At 38.1% G+C, this 27989-nt stretch overlaps 2 protein-coding genes across 5 annotated transcripts; one reads left to right on the plus strand and one right to left on the minus strand.

Moving 5' to 3' along the window:
- The first annotated feature begins 3 nt into the window (after window positions 1-3).
- On the plus strand, window positions 4-21548 carry tpra (translocated promoter region a, nuclear basket protein). 4 transcript variants are annotated; one of them, XM_027145543.2, is made up of 51 exons: window positions 4-259; window positions 1121-1225; window positions 1468-1523; window positions 1965-2061; window positions 2168-2271; window positions 2666-2830; window positions 2930-3022; window positions 3395-3475; window positions 3885-3972; window positions 4082-4222; window positions 4536-4630; window positions 5108-5305; window positions 5734-5841; window positions 5958-6178; window positions 6284-6444; window positions 6791-6918; window positions 7145-7293; window positions 7647-7809; window positions 8274-8408; window positions 8588-8728; window positions 9233-9392; window positions 9702-9874; window positions 10054-10206; window positions 10362-10478; window positions 11299-11502; window positions 11668-11858; window positions 11962-12109; window positions 12209-12346; window positions 12778-12909; window positions 13010-13140; window positions 13414-13624; window positions 13852-14010; window positions 14696-14894; window positions 15109-15305; window positions 15589-15662; window positions 15872-16068; window positions 16168-16422; window positions 16602-16744; window positions 16905-16985; window positions 17287-17451; window positions 17641-17757; window positions 17895-17985; window positions 18239-18447; window positions 19028-19099; window positions 19248-19342; window positions 19671-19780; window positions 19917-20015; window positions 20102-20261; window positions 20445-20557; window positions 20768-20857; window positions 21262-21548. In XM_027145543.2, exons 1-51 carry the CDS (start codon window positions 109-111, stop codon window positions 21318-21320), a joined length of 7023 nt encoding a protein of 2340 aa, XP_027001344.2. In that variant the 5' UTR covers window positions 4-108; the 3' UTR covers window positions 21321-21548. The 4 variants fall into 4 exon arrangements, with proteins under 4 accessions (XP_027001344.2, XP_027001354.2, XP_027001358.2 ...); XM_027145553.2 differs by having other exon boundaries at window positions 19251-19342; XM_027145557.2 differs by having other exon boundaries at window positions 17644-17757; window positions 19251-19342.
- On the minus strand, window positions 21269-27989 carry prg4a (proteoglycan 4a). The gene is made up of 14 exons (XM_027145560.2): window positions 27848-27989; window positions 26549-26688; window positions 25810-25926; window positions 25460-25573; window positions 25057-25104; window positions 24918-24956; window positions 24742-24846; window positions 24228-24428; window positions 23911-24003; window positions 23580-23719; window positions 23017-23173; window positions 22759-22857; window positions 22209-22334; window positions 21269-21720 (listed from the first exon to the last, which is right to left on the minus strand). Exons 2-14 carry the CDS (start codon window positions 26619-26621, stop codon window positions 21617-21619), a joined length of 1416 nt encoding a protein of 471 aa, XP_027001361.2. The 5' UTR covers window positions 26622-26688; window positions 27848-27989; the 3' UTR covers window positions 21269-21616.

Below are 27989 nucleotides of genomic sequence, written 5' to 3' on the forward strand. Positions count from 1 at the left end.
TGTCAGGGAAAACAGACGAATCAAAAACGCCGAATGAGGCGCACGCGACCTCTCTGCTGTTCGGCTAAGTTTGGCTAACTGTTTCGTTAGCATCTGTTTTGGGAAGAAATGGCGACAGCTTTGCAGCAAGTCTTGGAAAGGAATGAGATAAGCAGACTGACCAAAGCAGCTCAGAACAAACTCGAGAGGTTTCTCACGGAGAAACAGCGGCAGTTGGAGGAGCTCAGGACAAGCCATGAGAGCTATAAAGCGGACTGCGGTGAGCTAGGCTAAGCTAAGCTAGGCTAAGCTAACTACCTGAAAGTCTGTTATTATTACTTAATACAGTTTTAATCATATTCATAGAGTTTCATGATAACTGGCTTATCTAATTACAAATTAGAATATACGGTCAAGGAAGGTTTTCTTGTAATAAAAGACAACAGTGTTGACTTTTATCTAAATATTGTAGTATGATATGATATGGTATGATAGTATAATATGCTTATGCGTCATTGTAATAAAAATCTACATTCTCCAACAACACAATCAGAATGAAGCCGTGGTAGTGAGTTGTTGTGAAATGGACATGATAAAAATGGGTATAAGTTGGAAAAAGATGCTATTAATACCTAGAGATATATTTAAGAAGTGTGTTTGGAAACAACAATTAAATTTGTAAAACAAAACAAAGTTTGGGATAAACAGCTGAGGTCTGTGATTGGTCAATGGGAACATCAGCTGTATGAATTTGGGCTTTACACACTTAATGAAGAGTCAAGTTAAACAAGATGTTGCTTGGAGAGTCATCAGCACATCATGATTTCTAACATTCACCAGCTGAAGGATTTTATAAAATCTGTTGACATATTTTATTAAATTGACAACACTGCACTTTTCAGTTACAGTATCTTAGTCTGGTCAGGATTGTGGTGGATCCTCGAGTCATTCCCACAAGGATCTGTGCATTTATTCATGTTGTGTTTTTCAGCTTTACAGATATGTCTACAGCACTAAAGCTGTAAGACTGAACTGCACATGCTTATGATTTATTTTACCTGATAAAAAATAAAGTCTTACTTGAATTAACAAACTTTGTTGGTTGGCATGAATGTAACCTACGATGTGTGTCTTTGTGCAGAACAACAGACAGCCAGCACTGAAAAGAAGATAGAGGAGCTGCAGGAACAGCTTGTGTCCAACAGTAAAGAGTGTGAGACCCTTAAAGAAGAGAGAGACCAAATCAGTGAGTGACTGCAGCTTTATGCCAACTTGCATTTAAACATTACATTTATATTTTTACTGCCGAGAGACTAATCCTTAAGCCTTTAAGAGGTTGTAAACCAACATATAGTAAGTTATGCACATCAGGAAAGATGTTTTTATTGGCTGTCTCTTTGTATAACTGTAGAGATATATTCAGTATTGTAGCCAGTTATACACTATTAGATAATTATTTTTACACAATTATTTTTTCATCCATTTTAGCTGAAGAACTCAAGAAACTAAAAGCAGCTGATGATGAAGAAGGAACATTGCAGCAGGTATGGCTTTTGATTTTTGTTTATGCTCCGGGATTTACATTATAAAGGGCTTGATTCATTTCTTGGGAGGAAAGAGAAACGCTATTCATCTGACACCTATTCTCAGTTTAAGGGATGCTTTTCACTTATGTAGTGTTTAGTTTGTTTGAATCAAATCTCTCTCTCTCTCTCTCTCTCTCTCTCTCTCTCTCTCTCTCTCTCTCTCTGTGTGTGTGTGCCTATATATATATATATATATATATAATGTGTGAATATGCTCTAAAACACTGTGTAGTTTTATGCTTGTAATGTAATACTAATTCTTCTTAAAGTGTATGGCTGAAACAAATTTAGATATAGGGAGTAAGCAATTTTTTCATAGTTGTGTAGACCATTAGAGTAATTTTGACTGAATATAGATATATCTCCAAAACCCATTTAATGAAAATCTGTCTGTTTCAGGATAAACCTTCAAAAGCCAAATACGAGATCGAAGCAGAAAACAGAGAGCTGTCTCGCATGCTTGAGAGGAAATCACAAGAGATGGAAAATCTCACTGGTAATCTAACTCCGTGTGATAAATCTTAGTTTTGTGATTGATTTCTACAGATATAGTCAAGATTATTGTACATGAACTTATTCTGTGATTGTTGACTTTTCTGTAGATGAACTAAAGTGTACCAGGGAGAAACTAGAGGAAACCAGCACAGTGAAGATGGAGCTTCAGCTGAAACTGGATGAATTCCAGTCATCTGAGCTTTCTTTTCAGGTAAATACATTCACTCTTCTAACATTCACTCTTCTAATGTTGTTCATTCACCATGCCTGTATCCCATGCTTTTATCCATTCCGCATAACTCCAAATATGTTCATGCTTCATAGTGTTATGCATAAACATTGAGGTTATGCTTGAGGTTTAAAAATATTATAATTACTATATATAATATTATAATTACTATAAGAAAGTTAAGGCTAAAAGTAATAAAATATGTTTATCTTATAACACAGTGTGACCACAAAGGTCGTTTTTTTTCCTCTGATGAATTGGGCAGTTTGTCAAGTCAGGTTGCACTGTTTGTCTTTATAAATGATAGCCATGTTTATCTTTGAACTGAATGCTCAATATACTGAGATAAAGGAGCTCTGGGTTTGTCATGTTGCAGAATCGGGAGAAGAGGATGGAGCAAGAGAAAGAGCTTCTTCAGAACCAGAACACGTGGTTGAACTCTGAGCTAAAAAGCAAAACAGATGAGCTTCTCACAGTGACAAAAGAGAAGGGTATAGAGATCCTTCAGCTTAAGTGCTCACTGGAGAGCAAGACCGATGAGGTACATTACTTTGGCCTGCCTACAATTATACTTCTCCATTATATTGTAGTCCATCGGGGACCACCTGGCTTTGACTTGTGCAACTGGCTTTTCCTTTAGGTGACTAGACTTCAGAGGGAAGTCGACACACTAAAGAAAACAAGTGAAAACCTGCAGGAGTCGACAGAGAACTTGATGGCCAAACTAAAGGAGGTCTGTCATTGGCTCTAATTTGGCTTTTCTTTTTTAATTTTTTTTTACAGTGTACAATAAAATTAAACTATGCCACAAATATATCTCAAATCCAATTGATCAGAAGTTATCATTCTAAACCAACAACCAACTGACAGTAGTGATGGCTGCACAAAATAAAAAACACCACATATTTATATTAATGTGCTTGGTAATCTTTTTATTAAGAATCATTTGTTTAGCATTTTTGGAAGGACTCTCCAGTGTTGTATCTGTTTTCTTTGCATGCCAATATGTTTATATTGACACTTCCCTGTGAAGGCTGACTGCTTGTTTTTATTTCTGAGACAAAGTATAAACTTGATCTTCTCCATCTTTTTCTTTACACCTCAGGAGAAAGATCAGTGCATTGCAATGGAGGAAAAATATCGCAATGAGCTGAATGCCAACACGAGACTCTGCAATTTATACAAGGTCAGATAATCTAAAAATAGCCATGTGTTGATGAAAATATTCATATATATATATATAAATACTTTAACCTGCAGCTCTATTTTATAGCTTTGTTTAATATTCATTTTCAAGAAAATACAAACTTGCACCGTACACACAGACCATTGCTCAGGTTTAGTTTGACGTACGTGTCCCTTGGTGACACATGTTTTCGGATTGTGTAGAAAACCCTTCCACAATCCCACTAAGAAATGTGTCCTTGATTGCTCGGGTTAGTTTGGAAAACACAAGATCAACTATCAGAATATACATTTCTACCTAAACGATTATATTAATGCTTTATTATTACAGCATTTCAACAAAACTGAACTACTAATATTGCAGTGTAATATTTTGAGCCTCTCTAAATCGGCTGAATTTTTACCCCCAGAGTGCAGCGGCTGACTCTGAGAGCAAGAATGCAGAACTGAACAGAGGTGTGGAGGAGCTTAACAAACTGTTCAAGAAAGCAATGGAAGGTATGAGGTCTTTTTTTTTCCCTCTTACTACATTACAATTGAAGGCTATTCATGCTTTACAACATGGATGTAAGCAATATGTATATACGGAAATGTTTCTTGCCGACAGCTAACAATAGTTATGAGAAGAAACTTTCTGAGCTGGAGGGCTCCCAAGGTAAAGTGGAGGCCGAGCTACAGGAGAAGATTAGAAATTTGGAGAAAGAAGTGGAGAACGCTAATACATGCCTTGCAGACTTCAAGCGGAGAGGTGCCGTTTTTTATCATCTATAATATCCCCTTAAGCGAATGCTGTTTAAAGCTGGGCAATTGTTATTAAAAAAAGAAAGAAAAGGTATTTGAAGGCTTATTTGTTCTCAAAGCTTTGAATAGAATAAAAGCTAGACTACACGTTTGTAGTCTACCTGTATGTGTGTCCTGTAGTCGTAGAAAACCTGTAAGCATTTCTGATATTAAATGAAAACATGATTTAAGGCATTTTTGAAATAAAACATTACTTGAAGTGAGTTTTTGTGCCGAAACAGTGAAGTGTGTACTTGAAGTGTGTTGTGTTTTGTGGACAGGAGTTCCAGCTCTCACTGAAGAGGATCTGACCAAGTTGTCTCCAACTGCAGCTGTAGTGGCCAAGATTGTAAAACCTGGCATGAAGCTTATGGAGGTAGGACAAAAGTTTTTTATTTTCAGGACCCAATCTTATGCAGCCAACTCCCAATATTGTTGGCATTGAATAAATAAAAGAAGTGACTTTGTAGATATTACTTTAATGTTTATTATTAAATTGTGTTTATTTAAATTTAATGGAAAATGTGAATGTTATGATTCATTATGTGGCTGGGTGTTTACTTCTTTTACATCATAAATGTCTAGAACATTGTCTTGGTATCACTTTCTTCTGTCTTTGAAATTAGTTTTGTGACTTCTATTGAGACATCCACACTGACAACAAAAATTAAAGAGTAATCAAACAAAATCAAGTTGTGATTTGATTCGAACCTGGGTGTCTTCCCATTCTGTAGACACTTTCCACATGGCTGCCATTCTGGTCTCAGTACTAACGATACATGAACTCAGTTATTTGGGACTGGTGTATTGTTATTTATATTGTTTATAATGCTTATGTTGTCTGCTTTACTAGCTGTATAACGCTTTTGTGGAGGCTCAGGATCACCTGCAACTGGAGAATTTGGAGAACCGGCGTATTAATAAGACGCTGAGTGAAATGAAATCAGAGTTGGAACGTAAGACGTCTGTAATAAAGAGGCAGAAAGAGGAGCATGAGGACTTGCAGAAGTCCATGAACAGCATCAGGTTAAAACTTGAGCAAGCCACAAAGGTATGTCAGTATATATGTGTGCACAGGTATCTCCAACTGTCTTAAGTCTAAAAATAAGTCTACTAAAATCAGAATTGTTATTCATGAAGTAAAATAAATATAGAAATATGTTTATATGTTTGACAGGTTGAAGGATGTGAATTTATGTATTGAATAACATGCTTAAATGGAGCAATTTGAAAAATTCACACTGGGATCGCTGAAAATACCCTTCTGTGCTTAGTGCTCAAGATGTAGTATATAAAATTTAATTAATCAATCTATTATTAATGATTTAATTTTGAAACAGCATTTTTTTACATCAAGATAAAATGAAAATCCAATATTTCTTGATTTAGGATGGAAATAATAATAAAGCTCTATTTAAAGCACATTTAATAACTGAATACTAACATGTGTACAAATCCTTGGTGAATGTTTTTTGCCAGGATATGAATAAACTACAGGAAGAAAGTAATGATGTGAATAAGCGATCCTCCTTGCTGGAGAAGGAGAATCAGAGGGCAAGGAAACAGATAGCAGACTTGTCTCATCAGGTAGTGTTGGCTGATTATGTCTTTCTTACTGTTTATTTATACCCGTTTATGGTTTTGCTCAGCCGCAACACAGAAATCTGTTTTCTTATGCACAAATGTATGTGAACCTTGGACAGGTGAGGGTGTTGCTTGTAGAGCTGGAGGAGGCCCGTGGGAACAAAGTGGTGCGTGAGGAGGTGAACTCTGCCGTAAGCAGTAGCTCTGAGTTTCAAGGCCCACGTCAGGTGGCCTTTCGCAGTGTAGAGGAGCTCCAGCAGCAAAACCAGAACCTCCTGATCCAGATACGAGAGCTGGAGGAGCAGCATGAAAAGAGCACAGCTGAAGCAAAAATTGCCAGGTAGCTAGACTAAATATGTAACTACATACGTCATCTTTCATTTCTATATCAGTCTGATCACCAGACCCTGTGTTGAATTATACCTCGTTCCTAACACACTTGCAGGCAGACAGAGTTTGAGCAGAGGCTGGAGAAGGCTCGGAAGGAGTTGGAGCTCTTGAAGGAGCAAAGGAACCAACAGAAGCAGGTGGCTGACTCCGCCATGAGACAGAGGGACATGTACCGTATCCTCTTACAGACGACTGGGGTCGACCTTCCTCCACAGGGTGGGTTCACTGTAGTATGGAGAAATAAAATCTCTATCAGCCACGTTTTACATAATTGGGCCACATGTATTCACAAAATAAATTTGTAATGCAAAAAAACCTTTTTGATTTTAATTTTAAATTATTTTTATATGCTTATTTCTGGTAAGAATGTGTGCGTGTCCATTGGTCAGCCAGCTTTGCTTTGTGTTAGTTCATCTGCTATAGTCTGGTGTTTTGTCGAAGGAGAAAACAATGTTTTAGAAAGTGTTATTAGTTACATCACATTAAGCAGTCTTTGTGAGTGTGTGTGTGTGTGTGTGTGCGCATTTATTTATTTATAAAAAAATTTTTATGGGTGTTTTAGCTACAGAGGGTGTCTCTGAGTCCTCTACTCCAAGCAAACCTGCAGTCACGATTACCCGGTCCTCTACAGGCCAGTCTGTGGCTTCAGAGGTGGTTCAGGCCATACAGACTAAAGTGGCATTCAAACAGGTCAGTCCCACAACTAATGATGAATCTGGCTGTATTGATAAGATCAGTGTTGATTTGAATACTTTTTTCATGTTAATAGTTAATGTACAAGAAGGAACAATATGAGGTGAAATGATTCATGCTATTGGGATTTCCTTAAAATATGACTTGCAGCCAGATGTTCAGGTTTGGCAATGTTTGTTGTGATTGCTTTCATATGAATAAACTGTACACTTCTTCCCCATAGCTAAATGAAGCCTTCGCAACCTACAAGAAGGAGAAGGCCGAGAATGACAAGCTTCTGAATGAGCAGAATGAGCGCCTGCAGGGTCAGGTGTCTGAACTAATTTCCCACAAGGCCAAGCTCTCTTCTCAGCTTGAATTTGCCTCTAAGAGGTGAGTGGGGCTTCTCTTCCTGTGACCAGGAAGATGTCTCCAGCCTCGTCCATAGTAACAGATAGATCTGTTTCTAAAGCAGGATTATTGTGAATTCTGAAACAGAGTTTTTGTTATGCATTATTCTGTATTAGGAATTTCATGTTTTACTGCTCATATTTAAAACATTTAATGCAGCATTTTTAAAATGTCTTGTGTTAGGGGGAACTAGGCCTCAATTGATCCACTAACCATTTCACTTAACTGAAAGTGACGTGACATAATTGATATATTTAATTGATATATTATCATTTTTCAATAACTACAGTTCTAAATCAAATGTTTTTTTTTATTGTTTGTTTGTTGACAAACAGGTACGACATGCTTCAGGAAAATCTGAACAGCTACAGGAGAGAGATCAACTCCCAGCGGGAGAAGATACAGAAGCTCAATGCCACATCCCAGAAATATGAGCAGATCATACACACAATGACACAGGATCTGAGGGAAGCCAATGAGAAACTAGCAGTAGTTGAGGTGTGTCAGAGAGGCTTGATCAGAATGTTTTCATGTTTAATGCTGCTGTTTTGCTTGCAGGTAAAGGAACAAACAGAAAAATATCTTTAAGCTGTAAAGATCATGTATATAACATGTAATGGAAGCTTGCGAACGTCCAAATAGTGACACACTTTCATAAAAAGACATTTTTTGAGCTGTAATATTTGTGCACTAATAGTTCGAAACTATAATAACAAAAACTAAATATATTTAAAAGGAAAAAATTAACTACTATTCGCTTGAACATTTTTATAACCAAAACCACACAAGCAAATCTGTTTGAAGATGCTGTTCAATATATCAATCATGAACATGAGGTTTCTGTATGATTTAGATATGCAGTTTACACCATGCAACACTAATGGCTTCGAGGTGGTCTGTTAGTGAAATTAGCTGTGTACCTAAAAATAAGGTAAAAAAAATCTTTTGCTTTTTCTCCTTAGTTGCGATATGAAAACCTACGTAAGGAGCGTGACCTTTTGAAGCGGGCGGAGAGTCGACTTAACCAGGAGAAGGAGTCCATCCTGACTGAGCAGCGTGGACAGAACCTGTTGCTCAACAACTTAAAGTCCATCCAGGTACGACTCTGATCGCAGTTCTACACATTGTATGTATTGTATGTATGGGCCGATTGATGGCTAATTTCACGGTACCTGTGATCAGTGACGACTGTGATTACTGTTTTTTGTGTGTGTATAAAGCCCCATTACCTGTGATACCCATAAATGTGATTACTCTGTGCTCTGTGATGTTCCAGCTAACGATGGAGCGGTCTGAGGCAGAAACCAGACAACGCTATGCTAATCAGATCATGCAGCTGGAGAAGGAGATCGCACAGCAGAAGAAGAGAGTTGAACAGGAGGTGGAACAGAGGCACACTGTGGAGCGCAACCAAGATGTAAGCTGCACTCTGACTTTTCTGTTTTTAAAATACAAATTTGATACAATAGAAACCAGAGCAATAAAATTTTCAACCCAAATGGAGGGAGAGCTTTTAAAAAGGTCAGAATGATGGATTTGGAGTCCCGACAATGTGGTATCTGGAGGTTTCACAGAACCTACGTGCTTAGCTGTTCCAGGCTGATTAGTGATGGAAAAAATTATGATTATGGCACATTTATAAATAAATTAACAATACAAAAATCCTGTCTTCTTGTGAACTGCTAACATTACTGAACATAATGATGCTTATAGTTTGAGGATGTGTGCAGAGGTTTCTAGGCTAATTTTGTTTAGTTTAAAGAATCGCTCTAACATCTGATTCATTAGACTTTGTTGCTTTTATGTAATGCAGGCATTTGTAGTGAACCTTTCCTATTAATGCTTTCAATTTTTCCTATTTATATGTCAAAATATATTTTCCATGATTGTTTTAATTATTTTATGGCCCTGTCATGGTTAGGTTCAGCTGGTGGAGGCTAAGAAGCAGCTGGCAGCACAGAACGCTCTGCATCAGAAAACCAAGGAGCTACTGAAGAGCACTGAACAGCAAGTTTCCACTCTGAGACAGCAGCTAAACAACTTGGAGAATCAGAATGGCAAGCAGCCGGTTAAATCCAGCGGTAGGTTCTGTTGCCTTTAAAATTGTTTTGTTTAATGTAAACAATATATGGGATTTTTCAGTTATTGTTGTTTAGAATTAAAGTACTAAATATGAGCTTTATAGTAAAACATACATGTATTTGTCCTCTTGCATGTCGTTACTGTGTCGCTGTTTCTGTGTTGTGTATAGATGATAATCTTTGTAGACTAAATGCTCTCCAAACCATTAGTAAAGATATTCAAAGCCAATTTTTAAAAGCTGACACTGAAACCTGTTGATTTGAGTGTTCCTGATGATATTCCTGATGTGTTTTTGGTACTTTCTTCAGCTGAAGCTCCTGGTGTTCCTGAGCAGGAGGTGGAGGAGTTGCGTGCACGTCTGCAGCAAACTGAGGACCAGAACTCAGATCTGCAGGAGCGCCTGAAAAGCGCACAGAACAACCTAGAAGAATACAGGACCATGGTGCTCAGTCTGGAAGACTACATCAGCAAGGATAAACAAGTGGGCCTGGCTGCATTTTAGATATCTTATTTTACCAAAGCCAAATCTCTAGACCTGGGCTTTTGAGAAGGTCTCCCCTAGAGACCCTAGATTCACCCCTAATTGATCATTTAGATTTTTTTGTTAGCTTTCAAATGTGCACTTGAGATCATTCCACACATGCTTTCTGTCCCATTCAGGCACTTGAGGAGGCACGCCTATCTATAGAAAACCAATTGAAGGAGGCCCAGGAGCTTAACAGGCAGCTGGAGGCCCGGATAGCTGAGGCAGAAAGGGAGAAGCAGGAGCTGCATGAGGAGAAGCTCAAGGCTGTGGAGAATGTGGAGAAGCATGTAAGAAATCAGAATATCTCTCACTACAGTGGTGGCTTTTTAAACATCTGACACATTTTGAGTCTCCGATTAAGAGGAGCAATGCAGAATGTTGATGTATGACTTAAATTTAAAACCAGCAATTGTTTTATCTTTTCTCCCCTACTATGTGGTAGGTAAAAGAGCTGAAACATAGTCTGACAGAATTGCAGACTGAGCTGCAAGATGCACTACAAAGGGCAACATCTGCTGCAGCCAAGGAGCAACAAGCCACACAGGACAGCCAGCAGCAGGTGGGAGTATCAATAATCTCTCAATTTACTATTATTGTTTGTGGGAATACCAATACAAATTTTTACTTTTTTTCTTATCACAATGTTTCTTCTCAGATTCCCATTATTTCAGTTAAGTGAGAGAGCTAAAAGTCATAATTGTGTTTGAAATATGGTTAATTATAAAGCACTATGCCCAGTAGGGGTGGGCGGAATGACCAAAAATCTGTTTCACGGAATAAGTTATTTTATTTCACGGTAGCAGTATGTATCACGGAATAATTATTTTTCAGGTAAATCAACAAAAGGAGCGCAGCTGTTGGCTTTCGTTGTATTCTTTGACATGCTTCATTTTTAGATGATAAAACAAGTTACTCGTGCTAGCATGGCTAACGGTTACATTCGCGTGACACATTTGTCAGTCTTTGTAAACCTGAACCATGTCCATACCACTGATGTCGCGCCTCGTTTCACAACAAGTTCCTCCTCCTGCTCAGGATTGGGTTGTGGGATTTCTTTATCAGCATGTATGTCTTTCTCCATGTTTTTCTTCTTATCTACGCTTATGTGCCGCTTCTCAATCATTCTCAGATTCAGGCGTGCTACATGTGAGGTTAACCACGCCCACTAATTTAAATTTCCCGGTATGCACGGAATAGAAAAACCTGTAACGGTAGACATTTTATTTCGCGGAAACGGAATATACCGTCATACCGCCCAGCCCTAATGCCCAGAGTGCTTCTCTTTATGCATAAAGCAAATTGACTTAGTTGGAATGAGAAGAACGTTTGTGATTGTAGCAGTTAGCAATAGTATTTCTCACCTTGTCATTTTCTTCCAGGCTAAGCTGGCCATGGAGGCACAGAATAAGTATGAACGGGAGCTCATGCTGCATGCTGCTGACGTGGAGGCTTTACAGGCTGCTAAGAAACAGGCCCAAGAGGCAGCAAAGAATCTCAAAGAGCTGGAGGAGAAGGTCCAAAAGGCCACTGCTGAGCTCCAGCAGGGCCATACGAGCTGGGGGCAGCAAGAAAAAAGCTCAAAGGTAGTAATGTAGATAAAGGTGTAACTTAATACAAGTAAAGAATAAATAACGTTGTAATACTGAAATATTATTTTTTTCTTTCATTTTTCTGTCACTTAGTCTTTTTTTTGTGAGGTGATCATAATCTCAGTCTCCCATTTCGCATACTGTTAATGTTGTGGTCAGGAGGAGCTGGTGAAACAGGAGCAACGTGTTGAAGACCTTCAGAAACAAAACAAAATGCTCCATGAGCAGATGGAACAGCTGAGTATTAAAATGGCTGCCATTGTTCAGGAGCAGGCAACCGGAGATGGCATGCTAAACATTTCTTTTAACGAGGACGACAAAAGTCAAGAGCAGGTCCTTGAGATCCTCAGGTAAATGTCTAACATAATCCTACGAGGCAGTTTGACCTGGTTCTCATTCTGTTTAAAGTATGTATTGTATATTTGTCTAACCTGTGAATCACATCTTCTGTAGATTTGTGCGTCGGGAGAAAGAGATAGCTGAGGCTCGGTTTGAGGTCGCTCAAGTAGAAACACAACGCTACCAGCAGCGCATGGAGCACTTGGAGAAAGAGCTGAAGGAGGTCCAAGACAGCCTGACAGCTGAGCGAGACAAACTACAGGTTAGATGCACAAAATGTATAGACGATACAGTGTATATCTGATTAAAATAATTATTGTTTATGGTACATGTTGTATTCTGTGTATTCTGGTCTGTACAGATGACTACAAAAGCAATGGCTCAGCAGGAGGAGAAACTGAAAAGGCTGGAGAGCTTGAATGCTTTGACTGAGACCAATAAGATGCTGAAGGAGGAGAAAAACCGGTTGGAACAAGAGCTGCAGCAGAACCGGGCCAAGGCAAGGACACAAGCACAGTTCATAAAATTTGTTAAATATTTCTTCCTTCATGTTATTATGTATGCGTCGTTCCAAAAGCTCAAGAAACTAAGCATGAAAAAAAAATTCACTAGTAATGTTAATAAATGTTTACAATTGAAGTATGTAATTTACCACAGTTTAAAAAGGGCTTATTAATGATCTTAAAATCCCCGTATGTATATGATATATGAATCTGTATTAAAATAAAAACTATAAAACTGGAGCTCCTGATATTACAGGAAAGTGTTTATCAACTCTGATAAATCTATCGGTAAACCTATAAAAAAATATATATGTCAGCAACTAATCTTTTTTGCTAATTTTTGTGAAAGTCAATATCAGAAATTATTTTAATTATAGGTTAAAAATACCACCAAGTGTTTATTTTTAAAGCATTCTATACATTTCAGATGCATAAGCTCGAGGCAGACATGAGGCCTCTGCAGGAAAGCAATTCCGAGCTGAGTGAGCAGAGCGGCATGCTGCAGGCAGAGAAGCGACTCCTGGAGGAGGATGTCAAACGCTGGAAGACTCGCACTCAGGTCTGAAGCTCTATGGGTTTCATTTTACTACTTAAGAGAATATGTGAAGTTGTTATGGCAAGTCTTGAAGGGCAGATGATGAGTGTGTTTGTGTGTACAGCAACTGATAAACCAGCAGAAAGATAACAACCAGGAAGAAAGTAAGAAGCTCCAAACCGAGAAGGAGGCCCAAGTCAAACGCATCCAGCAGCTTACAGAGGAGACCGCCAAGCTGAAGAGCGAACTGGCCAGGTCAGTAATGAAATACGTCAGCCTTCACCTCAATGATAAATGACATCTAATGTGACAGATTTAAAGAATAGCGTTTAAAGGATATTAGGCTAATTATCATTTAATTTAATTGTTGTTGGCAGCTGGAGTGTCTGAGATTAGTCCTGAATAACACATTTAGGGTCCGTTTGCATAAGTATTTTTTGATATATAAATCTAAAGATCTTTAGTATGGTTGACTATATATGCCCTAATATCAATTTTATAATCACTTATTTTTTTATGTGTGAGCAGGGCAAATGCTTCTGCAACCGCATCACAGAGTCAAGGTCAGAACCTGAGGGAGAATGTGGGGAAACTCACCACAGAGAGAGACAAGCTTAAGAAAGACCTAGAAGCCAAGGTTCAGGACATCCTGGAGAAGAGCAAAACCATCACACAGGTCAAGAAAATTGGCCGCCGCTACAAAACCCAGTATGAGGAGCTTAAGGCACAGCACGACAAAGTACGTTAGAGATTTTCCTTTTTTTTTCCCCTTTTTTTTTTGCATGCTTTGGTCAGCTGAATGTAGCTCGACTCTTCAGCATGGAAAATAAGCCAGTTTTCTTCTTAAGAAGTTTTTAAGAACTATAATTAACTACAATAAAATACAAGACTGACTAAAAATAATGACTAGCTTTATTTTATAAATAAATAAATGTTTCTCATCTTTGTGCTGCTTTGCTGTCTCAGATGGTTGCGGAATCAGCTGGTAAACCTGCGCAAGTGGATGAAGCGGTGATGGAGGCACAGCAGGCTTCTGTGCAGGAGATTCAGAGCCTAAAAACATCCCTAAACCAGGCCCAGAGTAGAACCACAGACTTGGAAGCACAGGTGGATAGCATGCAAAAGGTACTCTTTAACAGATTACATTCAGTTTTACAATTTTGGACACAATCCCCCCAGGAGTTAAATTGGATTAAAATTGATTTAATTTTTACATTTAAATGAATTTGGGAAAAAATATAAGATTTTACTCCCAGAAGGTAGAGTGTATATGAAGGGTATTCTGAGTTTATGTGGACCTGTAATTGTTGTGCAAGCAAAGAGACGGGTAGCATCATGTTCTAGCATATAAGCAGGGTTTCCCGCAGAAAATGTGTTAGTTAAGGCGGTAGGGTTGGGCGGGGTACTATGTTTAACAATTATTAAAAACAGGCACGTGCAACCTAGCTAGCAGTTGAAGACTGCAAAGACTGCAAACAACAAAATCACCAGCTAACTTACTTTAAATTTGCAAGAACTATAGACTAATACAATAACAGGCTTAAATAAACCCAAAACATAATTCCACTTACAGTTCTCACGGACATGCATTTTATCAACTGGCTAGTTATCCTCAAGACAGTGACTGACCACGTCTTTCTCTCATTTCGGCCGTGTGGCGCGCGAGCGCCTTTTGTGCAGCAGAATTATTTATTTTTTTTGGACGACCTAGTTAAGGCGGTAGGGTTTCCCAGCTTAGGCGGGCCGCCCGAATTGCAAAGTGCTACGGGAATCCTTGGTATAAGCCAGAGTTTGTGTTGTTGACATGCAGGCTGCAGGAGAGCGGGAGGCAGAGGTGAAGAGTCTTCAGGAGCAACTTGCACAGATTCAACTGGAGTTGACGCGTCTCCGTACAGAGCTTCAGGAGAAGAGCAGTCATGTGGACCAGCTAAAACAGCAGAACACTGAGAAAGACGAGAAGACCAAGAAAGCCATCCTGGTAGCAAAGCAGAGGATCAGCCTGCTCAACAGTGAGTGGAGTACACTCTCAAGTTGTGAAAATGTGACCAGTATCTATTCTTTTGAGTTGTGTCCACTTTTTTTTTTTAGACAGAATGATGCTACTTTCTAAGCTTTATTTTCCTATTCGTGACCACCCAAAGATAATTAGTTTAATTTAGTTTGGTGTTTAGGTTAAATCTGCCCTGTAAGATAAGTTTAACTGAGTTTGTGTGAATGACCCAGGTATCAAAGAGAAGCTGACTAAGGAGAATGAAGAGCTGAAGCAGCAGCGAGAGGAGTTGGATGTAAGGATGAGCGCACTGAAGTCTCAATTTGAAGGCAGGCTTAGCCGCCAGGAACGGGAAATCAGAGAGTTGCGTGAGCAGCAGGAGAGACATGGAGAACAACGTGATGAGCCTCTGGAGCAGGGACAAAGCAAGGTATGACTTTCTGGAGACCAGGACAGCACTCCTCTATTTAGCAGTAGTCCATCTGTCTTTTATTTCATTCCTTATACAAAACACTATAGTATTGCTTGCACATCTGTATATTCAAATACATTTTTAGGTCTTAACTCTTGAGTCTGTATTTCTTATTGTTATGCTTTACTTACCTGTGGCTTTTCAAATGGTAGAATTTTAGACTGCATTGATCATTTGTTTCAAATTTGTGTCAGCAAAATGAAACAAATTAACCTAAAAAGAACATGCTATACTTTTGCAGGCTCAGGAGCAGCAGAGGCCATCTGAGAGCAGACAAATCACACTGAAGCCTACACCTGCAGCTGACAGAGGAAGGTAATGGCTCAAGAACTAGAGAGATTTAAAATAATTTAATTTTGTAGGACTTATTTTTTGCCGACACTTTAAGGCTGAGGTTGTCATCTCCTCACTTTCACTTTTAAGTTATTGGTATTTTTTTACACAGAGCTTAACAATGCAAAAAGTTGCATCATGTAATTGTCAAAATATTAAAATGATGGTATTACCTTCTTAAATATCCACAGTGCAAGTACCAGTGAGCCACCTACAGCAAACATTAAGCCCACTCCTGTATCTGGAGCAGCCAGCAAAGCTTCGTCCATTCCAGGCAGCAAGGCCACGCCAAGAGCAAGCATCAGACCAATGATAACACCGGCTCCTGTTACTACACCAACTCCGACCGCGACAGTCATGCCCACAGCCCAGACAGAAACACAGGAGGGTGAGAAACATAAGCTACGTTTTCATCGCAGTCAATATCACTTTAAGCCATAATCAGATATTAATTTTAAATATTTATTTACCATCATAATCGTTACAGCTCAGCAACCGTCTGAGACTCCAGTGGAACACGTGACCGTGTTTGGTAGTGGCTCTGTGCGCTCCACCAGTCCAAATGTTCAGAGTAATGTTCAGAGCACTCAGTCAATCATCACGCTGCCGCAGAACCAAACCACAGCCTTTGTCCAGCCCACTCAGCAGCAAACCAGTCAGGAACCAGCAGTTCCCATGGTGGAGGCAGTGCACAGCTCTCAGATGGAGAGACCCTCTACCTCCACTGCTGTATTCGGTACAGGTGAATATTAAATGTGATGAGCTCTAGGCATTATTCATGTTACATTCATTTTTTATTATTTCTTTATTTTTACTAATTTGGTACTTAGTATCTAAAAACACTGTTATAATATTTAAATATAATAATAGTTTTTGGCTGCAGTAAGGGTGTGTGATGTGCATGTCCAATTTGTGTTTTAGTGTCTGCGAGTGCAGGTTCCTCTCTGCAAAAGCGGATACGTGAGGAGGAGCTGGAAAGCACCACTGAGGTGACTGAGAGCACACAGGATGATCTAAACGAACCCCCTATGGCTAAGAAGATCCGTTTCATCCGAGTCCTGGAGGTGTGCTTCATAACAAAACATCATGTTTAAATTAGCTGATTAGAGTTTATAGACAGTTCTAGCAGTAATAAGAACTAGATGCTGTCTTGCTAGTATAGCTCTCACAACAGCATGTCCTTTTTCGGTAAAATTTTCTAAGAAGGTTAATTTGTCTCTACAGGGCGACATCGACACAGAGGGCAGTAATGAAGCAGAAGCTGAAGCTCCTGAAGTTACTTTTGAAGCCCCAGATGCTAGTGAGGTAAATCATGCACATAATGAGATTGTGTTTGTATTTAATTACAGAACAATTCATCAATTTATAAACACATGTGACATCCAGATTTGTGTTAAAGAAACAACAACAACAAACTAATAGTTTATCTCTGGCTTTTGTTAAAGTTCTTATTCAAATCGAATTGAATAAGAACCATCTGTGTCTTCATAAAATTTGATTTAAAGAGTGTACAAATGCTGCCTAACTATTAGGCATTTATCTTTTTAAAACATGTATGCATATATTTTAAATTAAATGAGAATTTTTTTTTGCTTGTGTATTATAGGTGGCCTACGGTGTATTAAGTGTAGAGGAAAGCCTTTCTCAGTCCGTTCCCTTGGATCAGGTGAGCGAGTCTCAAGAATCAACCTATGAGCACAGGCATGATGTCATCATCATTGAGACAGACAGCAACAGTGATGAAGAAGGAGGGGTAGAGGAGACTGGACAGGTCAGATACTTGACAGGGAAATTATAGAGTACCATGAATGATTGTTTAATATCAGTATTCCCTATGCCTTAATAAAAATCTGTCCTAAAACCGATTCATGAAAAATCTTTTGTAACAGATATTTGAAGATTGAAGTGTTCTGTGGTATTTAGATTTTGGATGCGTGACTTTTTTTTGTCCTGCCTTCAGCAGTATGGAGAAGAGGAGGAGGATGACGAAGATGAGGAGGGTGTGATGGCAGAAGGAGAGGAGAGTAACGAAGGCAGTGGGGATGTCAATGAGCCATTTGATGGCGAGGACCCTGAGGTACATATTTTAATTGTTTTCTGACAGTGTGCTTTTATTTTTATTTTATTTATTTTTGTTTATTTCTGCACTAAATATTATAATCTTTAATAATCCTAAAATTGATCTCTGTTCTGTTTTATGCTGTATCATCACAGACAGTTGAGGCCAACGAGCCAGGCACTGAGAATGAGGAGAGTCAGGGAGCATCAGGCACCACTCAGAAACACACCGATCCTCAGATCAGTGGTAAAGCTGCACACACACAGTCACATGTACATATTTCCACTATATGCATAATATTATTGTTCTTTAAATGGCCTTGTGTGGCAGACTAATGATTAGTGTACAGATAGCTGCCTCTAGCCATTTTGCCCAAAATGTGTGCTGTGGCTAATGCTAAATTAAAAATGAGCACACACTAAGGTTCTAACTAAAATAGATTGGCTTTTGTCATAAAACATATTTTAAACAAACCTTTTTTCTTCTTCTATGTGTACAGGTGAAACAAGTGTTGGCACAATGGAGCCATCTACTGTAGTTGAGCCTGTGAGGGAGGTTCAGCCTTCCCCCAGCATGATCAGTACCACCAGCAGCTCCTTGACCTCCCAGGGACCTCGACTGCCCCAGTCACCTCGCCGACCACATCAGACACCCCCACCTCGCCTCAACATCCACCCTGTTCCTGAACTTGGGCCTCCACTCATGCAGGTACAGTATTCCTGCTTCAGTTGTATAAATAAAATGAATCATTTTATTGGTTTTTATATTATATATAAACCAATTTTATATATTAATATTTTTTTTATAGAACTTGTCTATGGTTTTCTGTCATTTAGTCATAAAATTTCAATGCAGCTAAGTCAGAAATATAATGTTAAAGATTAATCCCTCTGTTCTAAAACATGTCTTTGATTTTATAGCATTAGTATGATGGTAACTAATAAGTATCTTCACTATTAATATAAATTAATGCCTTTACATTACATTTATTCATTATACGCCCTTATCCAGAGGGACTTATATTTTATACAACCGAGCAATTAAGGGCCTTGCTCAAGGGCCTGGCAGTGACAGCTTTGTGGACTCACAACCTTCACATCAGTAGTCTTACATCCCTAGTAGCTACCACATCCTTTCATGATCCCATGCTTATGGATCGTCCTGGCTTGTAAAAACTGATACTAATATAACTGGTGATGAGATGAATCTCTGGAGTGACGTAAAAAACACGCACAGTGTGTTTCATTTTATTTTTTTTTAATTTAATTTGATTTTATTTTTTAAACAGAGGCAGTCGGGCCAGTCTAGACGCCCATCAACGAGCCGTGTACCCCAACTCACGCCTGGTATAGGAAGCATGGTTAGTCTCACTCACTCACTCTCTCTCTCACTCACACTCTTTCTCTCTGTCTCTCTCTCTCTTCCGCTCGCTCTCTCATTCTCTCCTACTGTTTGTGTTTTATGTTTGCTGAATTCCCTCTTCTGTATTTGCCCTATTATTTCTCCAGCAGCAACACTTCTTCGATGAGGATGACCGTATGGTTCCCAGCACTCCAACTCTAGTGGTTCCTCACCGTAATGATGGCTTTGCTGAGGCAATTCAGTAAGTAAAAACTTTATGTATTAATTTGTTTTGTTTTGGACAACAAATATAGTGGATGCTTGGAGCTCTGTACACTTTTTGTATAAGTGTAATATTATAGAAGCCCTGACTGAAGAGCAGACGAGTCTTTCTTACTTTGATTCTAGATGATTTTGTCTCTATTTGTTGCAGAGCTACATCTATGGTTAAGTGCTATGGTTTTAAATGTAATTATTTTATTTATAGTCTTTAATTTTGTGGGGTTTTTTTTTTTACCTATTACCTAAATTGGTTTTGTTACCTATTAAATGTGTGTTACTTGATCTTATACTCTGGCTGTGTCTCTCAGTTCCCCTCAGGTTGCTGGTGTCCCTCGTTTCCGTTTCGGTCCTCCAGAGGACATGATTCCTCAGACAAGCTCATCTCATTCTGACTTGGGACAGCTGGCATCTCAGGGTGGTGAGTTTCATAAAGCCTCACATGGTTTCTGTCATTCTTAATTTAATCTGTTACCACCACATCTTTAAAGGTTTCTGTGACTTATGTATAGTGGTTATATGCTATAAAACATTGAATTTAACCTAAATATTATCAGGTTTGGGCATGTATGAGAGTCCTCTCTTTCTGGCTGCTCATGATGAAGAGTCTGGAGGAAGGAGTGTTCCCACCACACCTTTGCAGGTTGCAGCTCCAGGTAGCCAGTCAGGTCATTTATCAACTAAATATTGCTTTGAGTTGTCTTATATTCCTTTTTACTGAAACCTGTTTTTGTTTGTAAAGTGAGCGTTTTTGCAGAGAGTCAGCCATCAGACATGGCCGAGCCAGCCTCACAGTCCGTCCCAATGGTCAGTACATCCACAGCAGCCATGAGTGGACCCGGAGAAGCTGTTCCTGGGGATGACGCTGATGATGTCTTTATGGCAGAAGCAGAAAGTGAAGGGTGAGAGGATCTTTTTTTTTCTCTCAAGTGTTACATTAGTGGATGTTATGTATTCCTACATTTTTGTTAAAGGCTATGACTTATTTGAATTATTTGCTTATTTTAAAGGCAATGCTTTATTTTAATAAATCATACACGTAATCACTTTTTTTTTTAATTTTTAAAAAACATGTCTGTGAGCAGAACGAGCGGTGAGGCGTCTTTGGAGAGCCAATCTGAACTGGAACCTGCTCAGCCCTCTGATGACGCAAGTCTGCCCTCTACCAGCCAAGAGCCAACCTCCAGCTCTGCTCCAGGTGCACACATTTACACCTAAGATTTTAAAGATGACTGAAGTGAATGGCAGACTTAAATGGCGTTTTTTTATTATTGTGAATTAGTCATTAATGAAAATTAGGTCTTAAACATTGAAAAGCGGGTTTCATAGTTTACGTCTCGCTGAATTTGAGGGTACCTGCAGACAACCCTTTGTTTTGTTGCTTATGTTCACATCCATGTTTCTGCAGATATCAGCAGCAGTCAGCAGCCCAGGTCTGCAGAGAGAGCTCGTAGAGAAAGTGCTCAGCCCCCACGCAGAGCCCAGCTTATCAGGAGAGGTACTTAAAGTCTCTCATTCACGCTCCAGTAGTCTCAGCTAGACTACTGCATCTTCATATTGTAATGCAAGAGCTCACATCTCATCATATATATCACGCACCTCATAAGACTCAAAAATGGTTGACGCATTAAGCTTATATTTTCATGCACTCAGATCTTTTTTCCATCCGATGCTGCGTGGATGAATTTTATAGGATATGTTTTATGTAGATTGAATTGTCAGTATTGGGAGAGTAGCATAACGTACACTAATGAACAAAACACACAAATGCAAAATAGCCATTTTAATATTTATTGAAGCAAAGTATAAATGCAGAAAAATGCAGCATTGTAGCATGACATCATTCATTGCCGGTTATTACGTAGGGAAACTAAATGTCTTTTTCCTGTCGTTTACTTTCAGGTGTAGGTTTTCCTCGTGGTGGTCGTGGCCGAGGCTTCAGCAGAGGCACGCCGTTCTGATCACATCTCAGTGCTAGTTGTGAAATCTTCTACTTGTTGCCCAAAGGTGTTTAAAGAAGTAAAGCTTCTAATTCAGTGCACCAGTTTTTCTTTTGTACATATTACATTTTTAAGTTCTTGTAGTTGTCTCAGCTGTAGTTCTGCTTAATTATGATTCCGAATTGCAATTTTGTACTGTATGAATGATGTTCAGTGTTTTGCTAATAATGAATAAAGCTGTTCAGTGTTTTTGCTGATATAAGGTGGCTTGCTGCTGAACGACGAGCTCAGGCTTGTATTTGCTTTTGGTTTATTTATTAAGGACAGTTGAGCCAGGTTTTGACATCATTTTCAGCAGACGGCTTAGCAGTAGATGCCAAAACAGGATTATCACCGCTGATCTTAATGCTGAAGACTTTAGCTGTAAAGAAAGACAAATAAAAAAAAAAACTGAATTTAGCTACAGAAATCTTTCTTCTTTAAATGAAGTAAAGTCAAGAAGCACAGTGAGACAATGTTTCTTCAGGACCAGGGTGCTACATAAAACAAAAAGAGAGGCACATAGAACAACACAGAGCTAAGTTCTATCCACATATAGTGCATATGTGCAAAAAAGACAGTGCAAACAGACGATTACAAAACAATACACAAAAGCAGCACTAACCAGTGTACCTACCGTATATTCTACAGTACATGTGTAATAATATAGGAATGAACACTTAACAGCAGTTATATAAGTTATTGTAATTTGTGCAAAACATCAATTGGCTGAATTTGCAAGACAGCATGTTAGGGGTAAATGAAGGGGGTTAGGGATTAAAGGGGAATAAAGGGAAACAAAACTAAATTCTACAGTATATAGAATATAGCTAGCTAGCTTTTGCAAGCTGTGTGTAAAAGTAAACTTACGCCAGGAGAAGACGTAGTGGTCAAACCCATCAGGTTTCTTTGAGTTGGCCATGGAGAGAGCAGAGGTCACCGGGGTGGGGAACCCCTTCCACTTCAGGCTAATGTTGATCTCTCCGGATAGTTTGGCTTTTGTCAGAAATGTTGATGTTAAGGAGGACATTTTTGTATGTATTTTTTTAGCTCTCATATTCTCTATACTGATTGGTCGAACATCAGTAGCTCAGACGATTATGCTGGCAGTAACTCAAATCATGTTTGTACATTATTTCTACACAGACCACACGTGCTTGCATGTCGTGTGGTCTAGCCACATTCACAAAGATTTTATTTTAACTTCAGCCCATGATGGCCATGACAATCAGCTGATCGAATTAGGTATATTAAATGAGGTAAAACAACTCTATTTTATTAGCCCTCCATGTCTCGAGTCTGACACACCTTCTGAACATAATTTAAAGCTAATATTTTTTTAAATGTTATTTAACAATGTAAATACATAATTAAATCTTAGTTTTTGTCTTTAAAAAAAGAAAGAAAAGAAATGATTCACCTGGTTGCTGATTCTTAGCAGACATGGGGTTCTTTCCTTTTTTCCCTGTGCAGGTTTGCCCACTTCCAACAGGGTAGGTGAGTTTCTGCACCGTACCTCCTAGAGAAAGGGCAGAATTATTGACCAAGTGTTCATTAAATGAAGTATGTTATAGGGGAGTTAAACCGTTAGCCAGATCTAGATTGGTGCAGGTATGAATATACAAACAAAGTGCAGGTATGAATATATCATATTCTGAATCCTGATCTGTCACATCACCTTTCCTGAAGAAGTAAATAGTCTCTGGCTTGTTCCTGGTGGCAGGGGCAGAGAGAGCAGCAACAACTTTTCCAGAAAGCCCCCCAAAGTCCCTAGACACAGATCTGGGGTAACCTGGCTCTTTCACACCATTTTGAAAGCTCCAGTAATTATCACCCTGTCAGAGGAAAAAAAAAACTGTTTAGTTGTTGAGTCCATGTAGCCGTATAAATGCTAAAGGTATGGTGAAAGAAGTTTGAACATATTACAAAAGAACATTTCCATATAATTTTAACTGCCTAATCTTACAGCACAGTTTAGGAATTTATTTATTATTAAAATCGACATTACACCAGACAGAAGAGTATTGCCCTTTGAGCTAATAATTCAGAAGCTTTGATCATGGAAAGATGCAGTCTAACACAGTTAAGTGATTATCCAACTCAACATACATTAACCTACCAGTTGAGCTGAGTTAAGTGTTTTTATTTAGGGGAATTACTGAACTGTGTTTGACTCTGAACCTCCAGAAGCAAAGGTTGGCCTTTTATTTAAACTAGAAATCTCAGAAATAAAATAAAGACCTTGATAATGTAGGTCTTGCCCTCGCAATTGCAGCGAGTGAAGGCAGTGTCAATAGGTGAGGGAATGCCTAGGTCTGCTGTAATACTGTGTGCAGGACCGGCTGATCTGGTCTTGGGGTCCAGGAGCCAGAAGAAATGACCTGAGAGTGAAGGAGAGGAATAAAAACAGCATTATTCTTTATTAACAGAATTGACCTATTCTGTTTAAGCGAAATGTTAGTTAAATATGTGCAGGGCTAAATGTTATATCTGTGTTGCTATTAAATGTGGAGGTTTTGTCAATGGGAAAGCACCAAGTAGAGATCAGACTGTTGAATTGAGGATGAATTACCTTTGAAAACAATGATGGAGCTGTTGAATGGTGAAGCAACACCGTTGATAGGGGGACCATTGCAGAGGCTAGGGCTTGAGCTCTGATCTTTAACTGGAGAAATTTAAAGTATAATTATAGCTTTTGACAAATGATCTAGCTTCTGGTTGTATACTTGGACATATGATACCTGGAGACACAAATCTATTGTCCATTATACTCAAGCTGTCTTTTTGCTTTATTTGCTTTTATGTACAGTTGAAGAATGATGACCACGTTTCTAAAAAACAGCACTGTGCTACAACACGTCATAGATCAGAGAGATATGCATTACTTACTTGGCTGTCCTGCTGTGTTAGCGGCCTCCAGAGCCTGAGCTATGTCTGTCAGTGTGCTCGGTCTTCCTGCAGAAGGCTCCAAGACACCAGAGGGTTGATTAGGGCCTCCACTTTGGTCAAGCATAGAAATAGAAATCTGGACTTGTCCATTTCCATCGGTAAGAGATTCTCCAGGAGATGAAGTCCCAGCATAAAGAGGGGCTGAGATTAATACAAAGAACAACAGCTACAGTCGATTTCAGATCATTTTGTCAGAGACTATTGTCTTGTTCAGCCTCACACCTCACATGTCAGCTATGATTAGAAGTCTGAATCTATAATGCTGTCATTTTAATGTAGTAGACTTCAGAAAAAGCTTATAAAAAAACGTGAAAAATGTGGTATTTAAAGGCCATGAGAAGAGCTTTACAAATGCACTCAATAAAGTCTCTCCATCTATATTTTCTGCTGTGCTAATTTACAATTCATCTCATTAAGAGGTGTTCAAAACAAGCCCATAAGAATGTTCTCTTACCTGCTGTATTTTCTATAGGATTTTCAGGAGGAAGAGGGAGGTAAAGAGCAGCAGAAGATGCAGCTAGATCTTCAGTGAGTGGCACTGGCTTCACAACAATGCCTCCTATGGAAAAAAATCACGAATCAACCGGGGGCTCCATATTGTATCTACACTGGCATCTGTAGTGCACTTACCGGGAGGGAGCGCTGACCTGAACTCACCGTTAACACAAGCTAAATACAAGTGAGACAAAAAAATCTTTAATTTTGTATACATATCTGTTGCCAGGTGGAATGGACCGATTAACAATACAATATTAGAATATTATTGTACCTCCGGACTTTTTGCCGTTCTTAACTTCTGGTGCAGTATAATTCATATCTGAAATAAAGCAAAGTAAAGCAAACTTTAATTTTCTACATTTGTATAAAAAATCTTATTTATATTTATTATTATTATTATTATTATTATTATTATTATTATTATTATTATTATTATATTGACCAAAAAATAATGAATAGTTTACAAAAGGTTAAAAAAAAAAAAACAACAACAACAACAACAACTAACATATCTACTGTGCCATCAGGAGGAACCTCAAGAATATAGAAAGGTTTTTGGGTAGCTTTTTGACCTTTATTATACCAGGGATCACTTATATAAGGATGAAATAGTTCAAAATAGTTGTTTGCTATAAAATCTAAATAAATGCTCTGTGGAGAGTAACATGCCGCACCGCAGTGTGTGTTGTAGTCAGGACAGCAGGAGTTGTAAAGGGTGCAGTCAGGGTCACACTCACACTCCCTCCCTCTCCTGAAAGCTTCCTGGCATCGACCCTTGCATGAGTCACCTGGGAAATGACAGCATACAAGTTCAGTTGACCTTCATCTTCATCACAACTCTCAGAACCTCTCATCAACCATCAGGAGGTCAGAGGCTCTGTGCTGTACCATGGATTAGATCCTAGCTCACATAGTTCCATTAGACATCCAATAAAAATGTGACAAGAGTGAAAAGATTCATGTAGAGAGTCATAATGGAAGGTGGTGTGTGTTTAAAGATAGGATAAGACTAAATCTGTCTTACTGGAGGTACAGACTTTCTCATAGTCCTTGCAGCATTCGTTGTGAGTGAGACATTCATTATCACAGGTACAGATCTGCCCACGTGAGAATGGCTCTCCACATCGGCCCCAGCAGCTCGCTACATAAAACATAAACCACACCCTGAATCAAACACCCAGCTCTCACTGTGTAGTCCAAAAGGTCATCAAGAATGCTTTTGTTTCAGCTTTTATCAAAATGATATTTCTCAAAAACAGATATACTTATACTAATATCTGTATATAGAAGAAGACAATTTCTCAAACAGATCAAATATCTAATGTATAATATAAAATATCTATATAAGTTCTACATGAGCATACAGAAATGTTTGATTTTCACACAAAACCTCTACCCAAGAAAAAAACCAAAACATACCCCCCCTGACATTTGTGTGCAGTATTATACATTATATGGCATCAAACAATTCAAATAACTATCAAATTATAATTTGATATGTGTATTTAAATCTAAAAATGACATCAGCTTAATAAAGGAATAAATAAATAAAGAATAATGAGAAAAACAGTTCAATTGATAAAAAAAAAAACAAAAAAAAACACTGTACTCCATGTAAAGGCAAGTACTATATACAGTATTATTGGCATTTACCCTCCATGATTAATGCTGAATAAAGAAAGTTGGAACGTTGTCAGGTCAAAAAAGGTTGAAAAGGAAAATATAGTGAGAAATTGTACTACTATGTGAAGAATGTGACTGACTTTGAGCGGCACAAAGCTGCAGCAGGACGCAGGCTGTTAGCAGCACAGAGCAAATCAGAGTCCATTCAGCCATCGTAACTCTCCAAATACTCGGTTTCAACCTGTTCACTTTCCACACTGAATGATCCAAACAGCAAAATCTATCAAAGGAAGTAAACGTGTATAAATCACAAACATTGTGCACAATTAAACATAGAAGTTATATATAATAATGAAAAAACAGTGTCTAGCTTTAAAATAATTAATCTGCATGTACAGCTGAAAATTATGTTTCTCTGTAAGCATCTTTCATAAGACATAGACCATAACTGGAAATGTTTAGACAGAACTACTCATTGAAGTGGTTTCTTTATTTTAACCACATTCCACATTTTAGAGTTAAATACCTCAAAAATACCTCTTAAATGTTACATTTCACAGCTTTAAAAGTCATTTCTGATTTTAAAACTTTGCAATAAATTGTTAGATTTTATATAAATTTAACATAAAAAATTTATTCAATTGTGCAGATAATTTAACATTAACAGCTCATTTTAACAATCATTTATGGTTTTAATATTTGTACATTGTCAGCTTTCTCTGTTCTTTAATATCCGCACTGTAATGTAATGCTTTGTAACTAATGTGTTAACAATATTGTTAATTACTTGAGAAAAACTCATATTAAATGAACTCTAAATTTAAATAACCTGTGTACAAACTATAAACTGCATAATTCTGTGGTTGATTTTAAAATTAATTTTGAAGTTAAAAGTAGGTATTACATTTAGTCAGTACAGAAAAAAAACAACACTTAAAAAAAACCTGACAATAATAAGGTGTTAAATCTGTATAACTCTTGTGCTGAGAGTAAATTAAGATCATGATTAGTCTTTAATTTTGTTAATTTTTACTAAAGATAATAACTGCTTATAAATATTTTTAAATAATTGAACAATAGTTATTAAAGGAATAAAAAAGGTACAATATCAACAATATCAATTAAGAATATGAGAACATAAATAAATAATTAAATAGATAACTAAATAAATAAATAAATCTCCCATTTAATCCTGACAAAAATGTGTAACATAAACAATTCCTTTATTGTCTAAAATAGTTACCTTCCAAATGAACTATTTGTTATCTTTTTTTGTAATTGTAATTTTGTACATATTTCATTTACTTTATTTATTACAGAAATAAATGTATGTACAGGCAACAACTCTATGTGAAAATCAATTTAACATTTAATACAAAATCAGATCTACAAACATTTTTAACCGGTACAGTATATTTAGTGTGTAGCTTATGTCTTACCTGCAGGTGATTTGGTCAAACTTGTTGAACGTTCCTTTCTGCTGCACTTTTGTCTCTTATATAGCATTGAGCAGCTGGATTTCTCGACTGGACCAGAACATTGTGTAATTAACCACCACAGACTGATTAAACCACAGTGATT

The sequence above is a fragment of the Tachysurus fulvidraco genome, chromosome 11 (genome assembly GCF_022655615.1).
Source record: "Tachysurus fulvidraco isolate hzauxx_2018 chromosome 11, HZAU_PFXX_2.0, whole genome shotgun sequence".
Taxonomy (NCBI): Eukaryota; Metazoa; Chordata; class Actinopteri; order Siluriformes; family Bagridae; genus Tachysurus; species Tachysurus fulvidraco.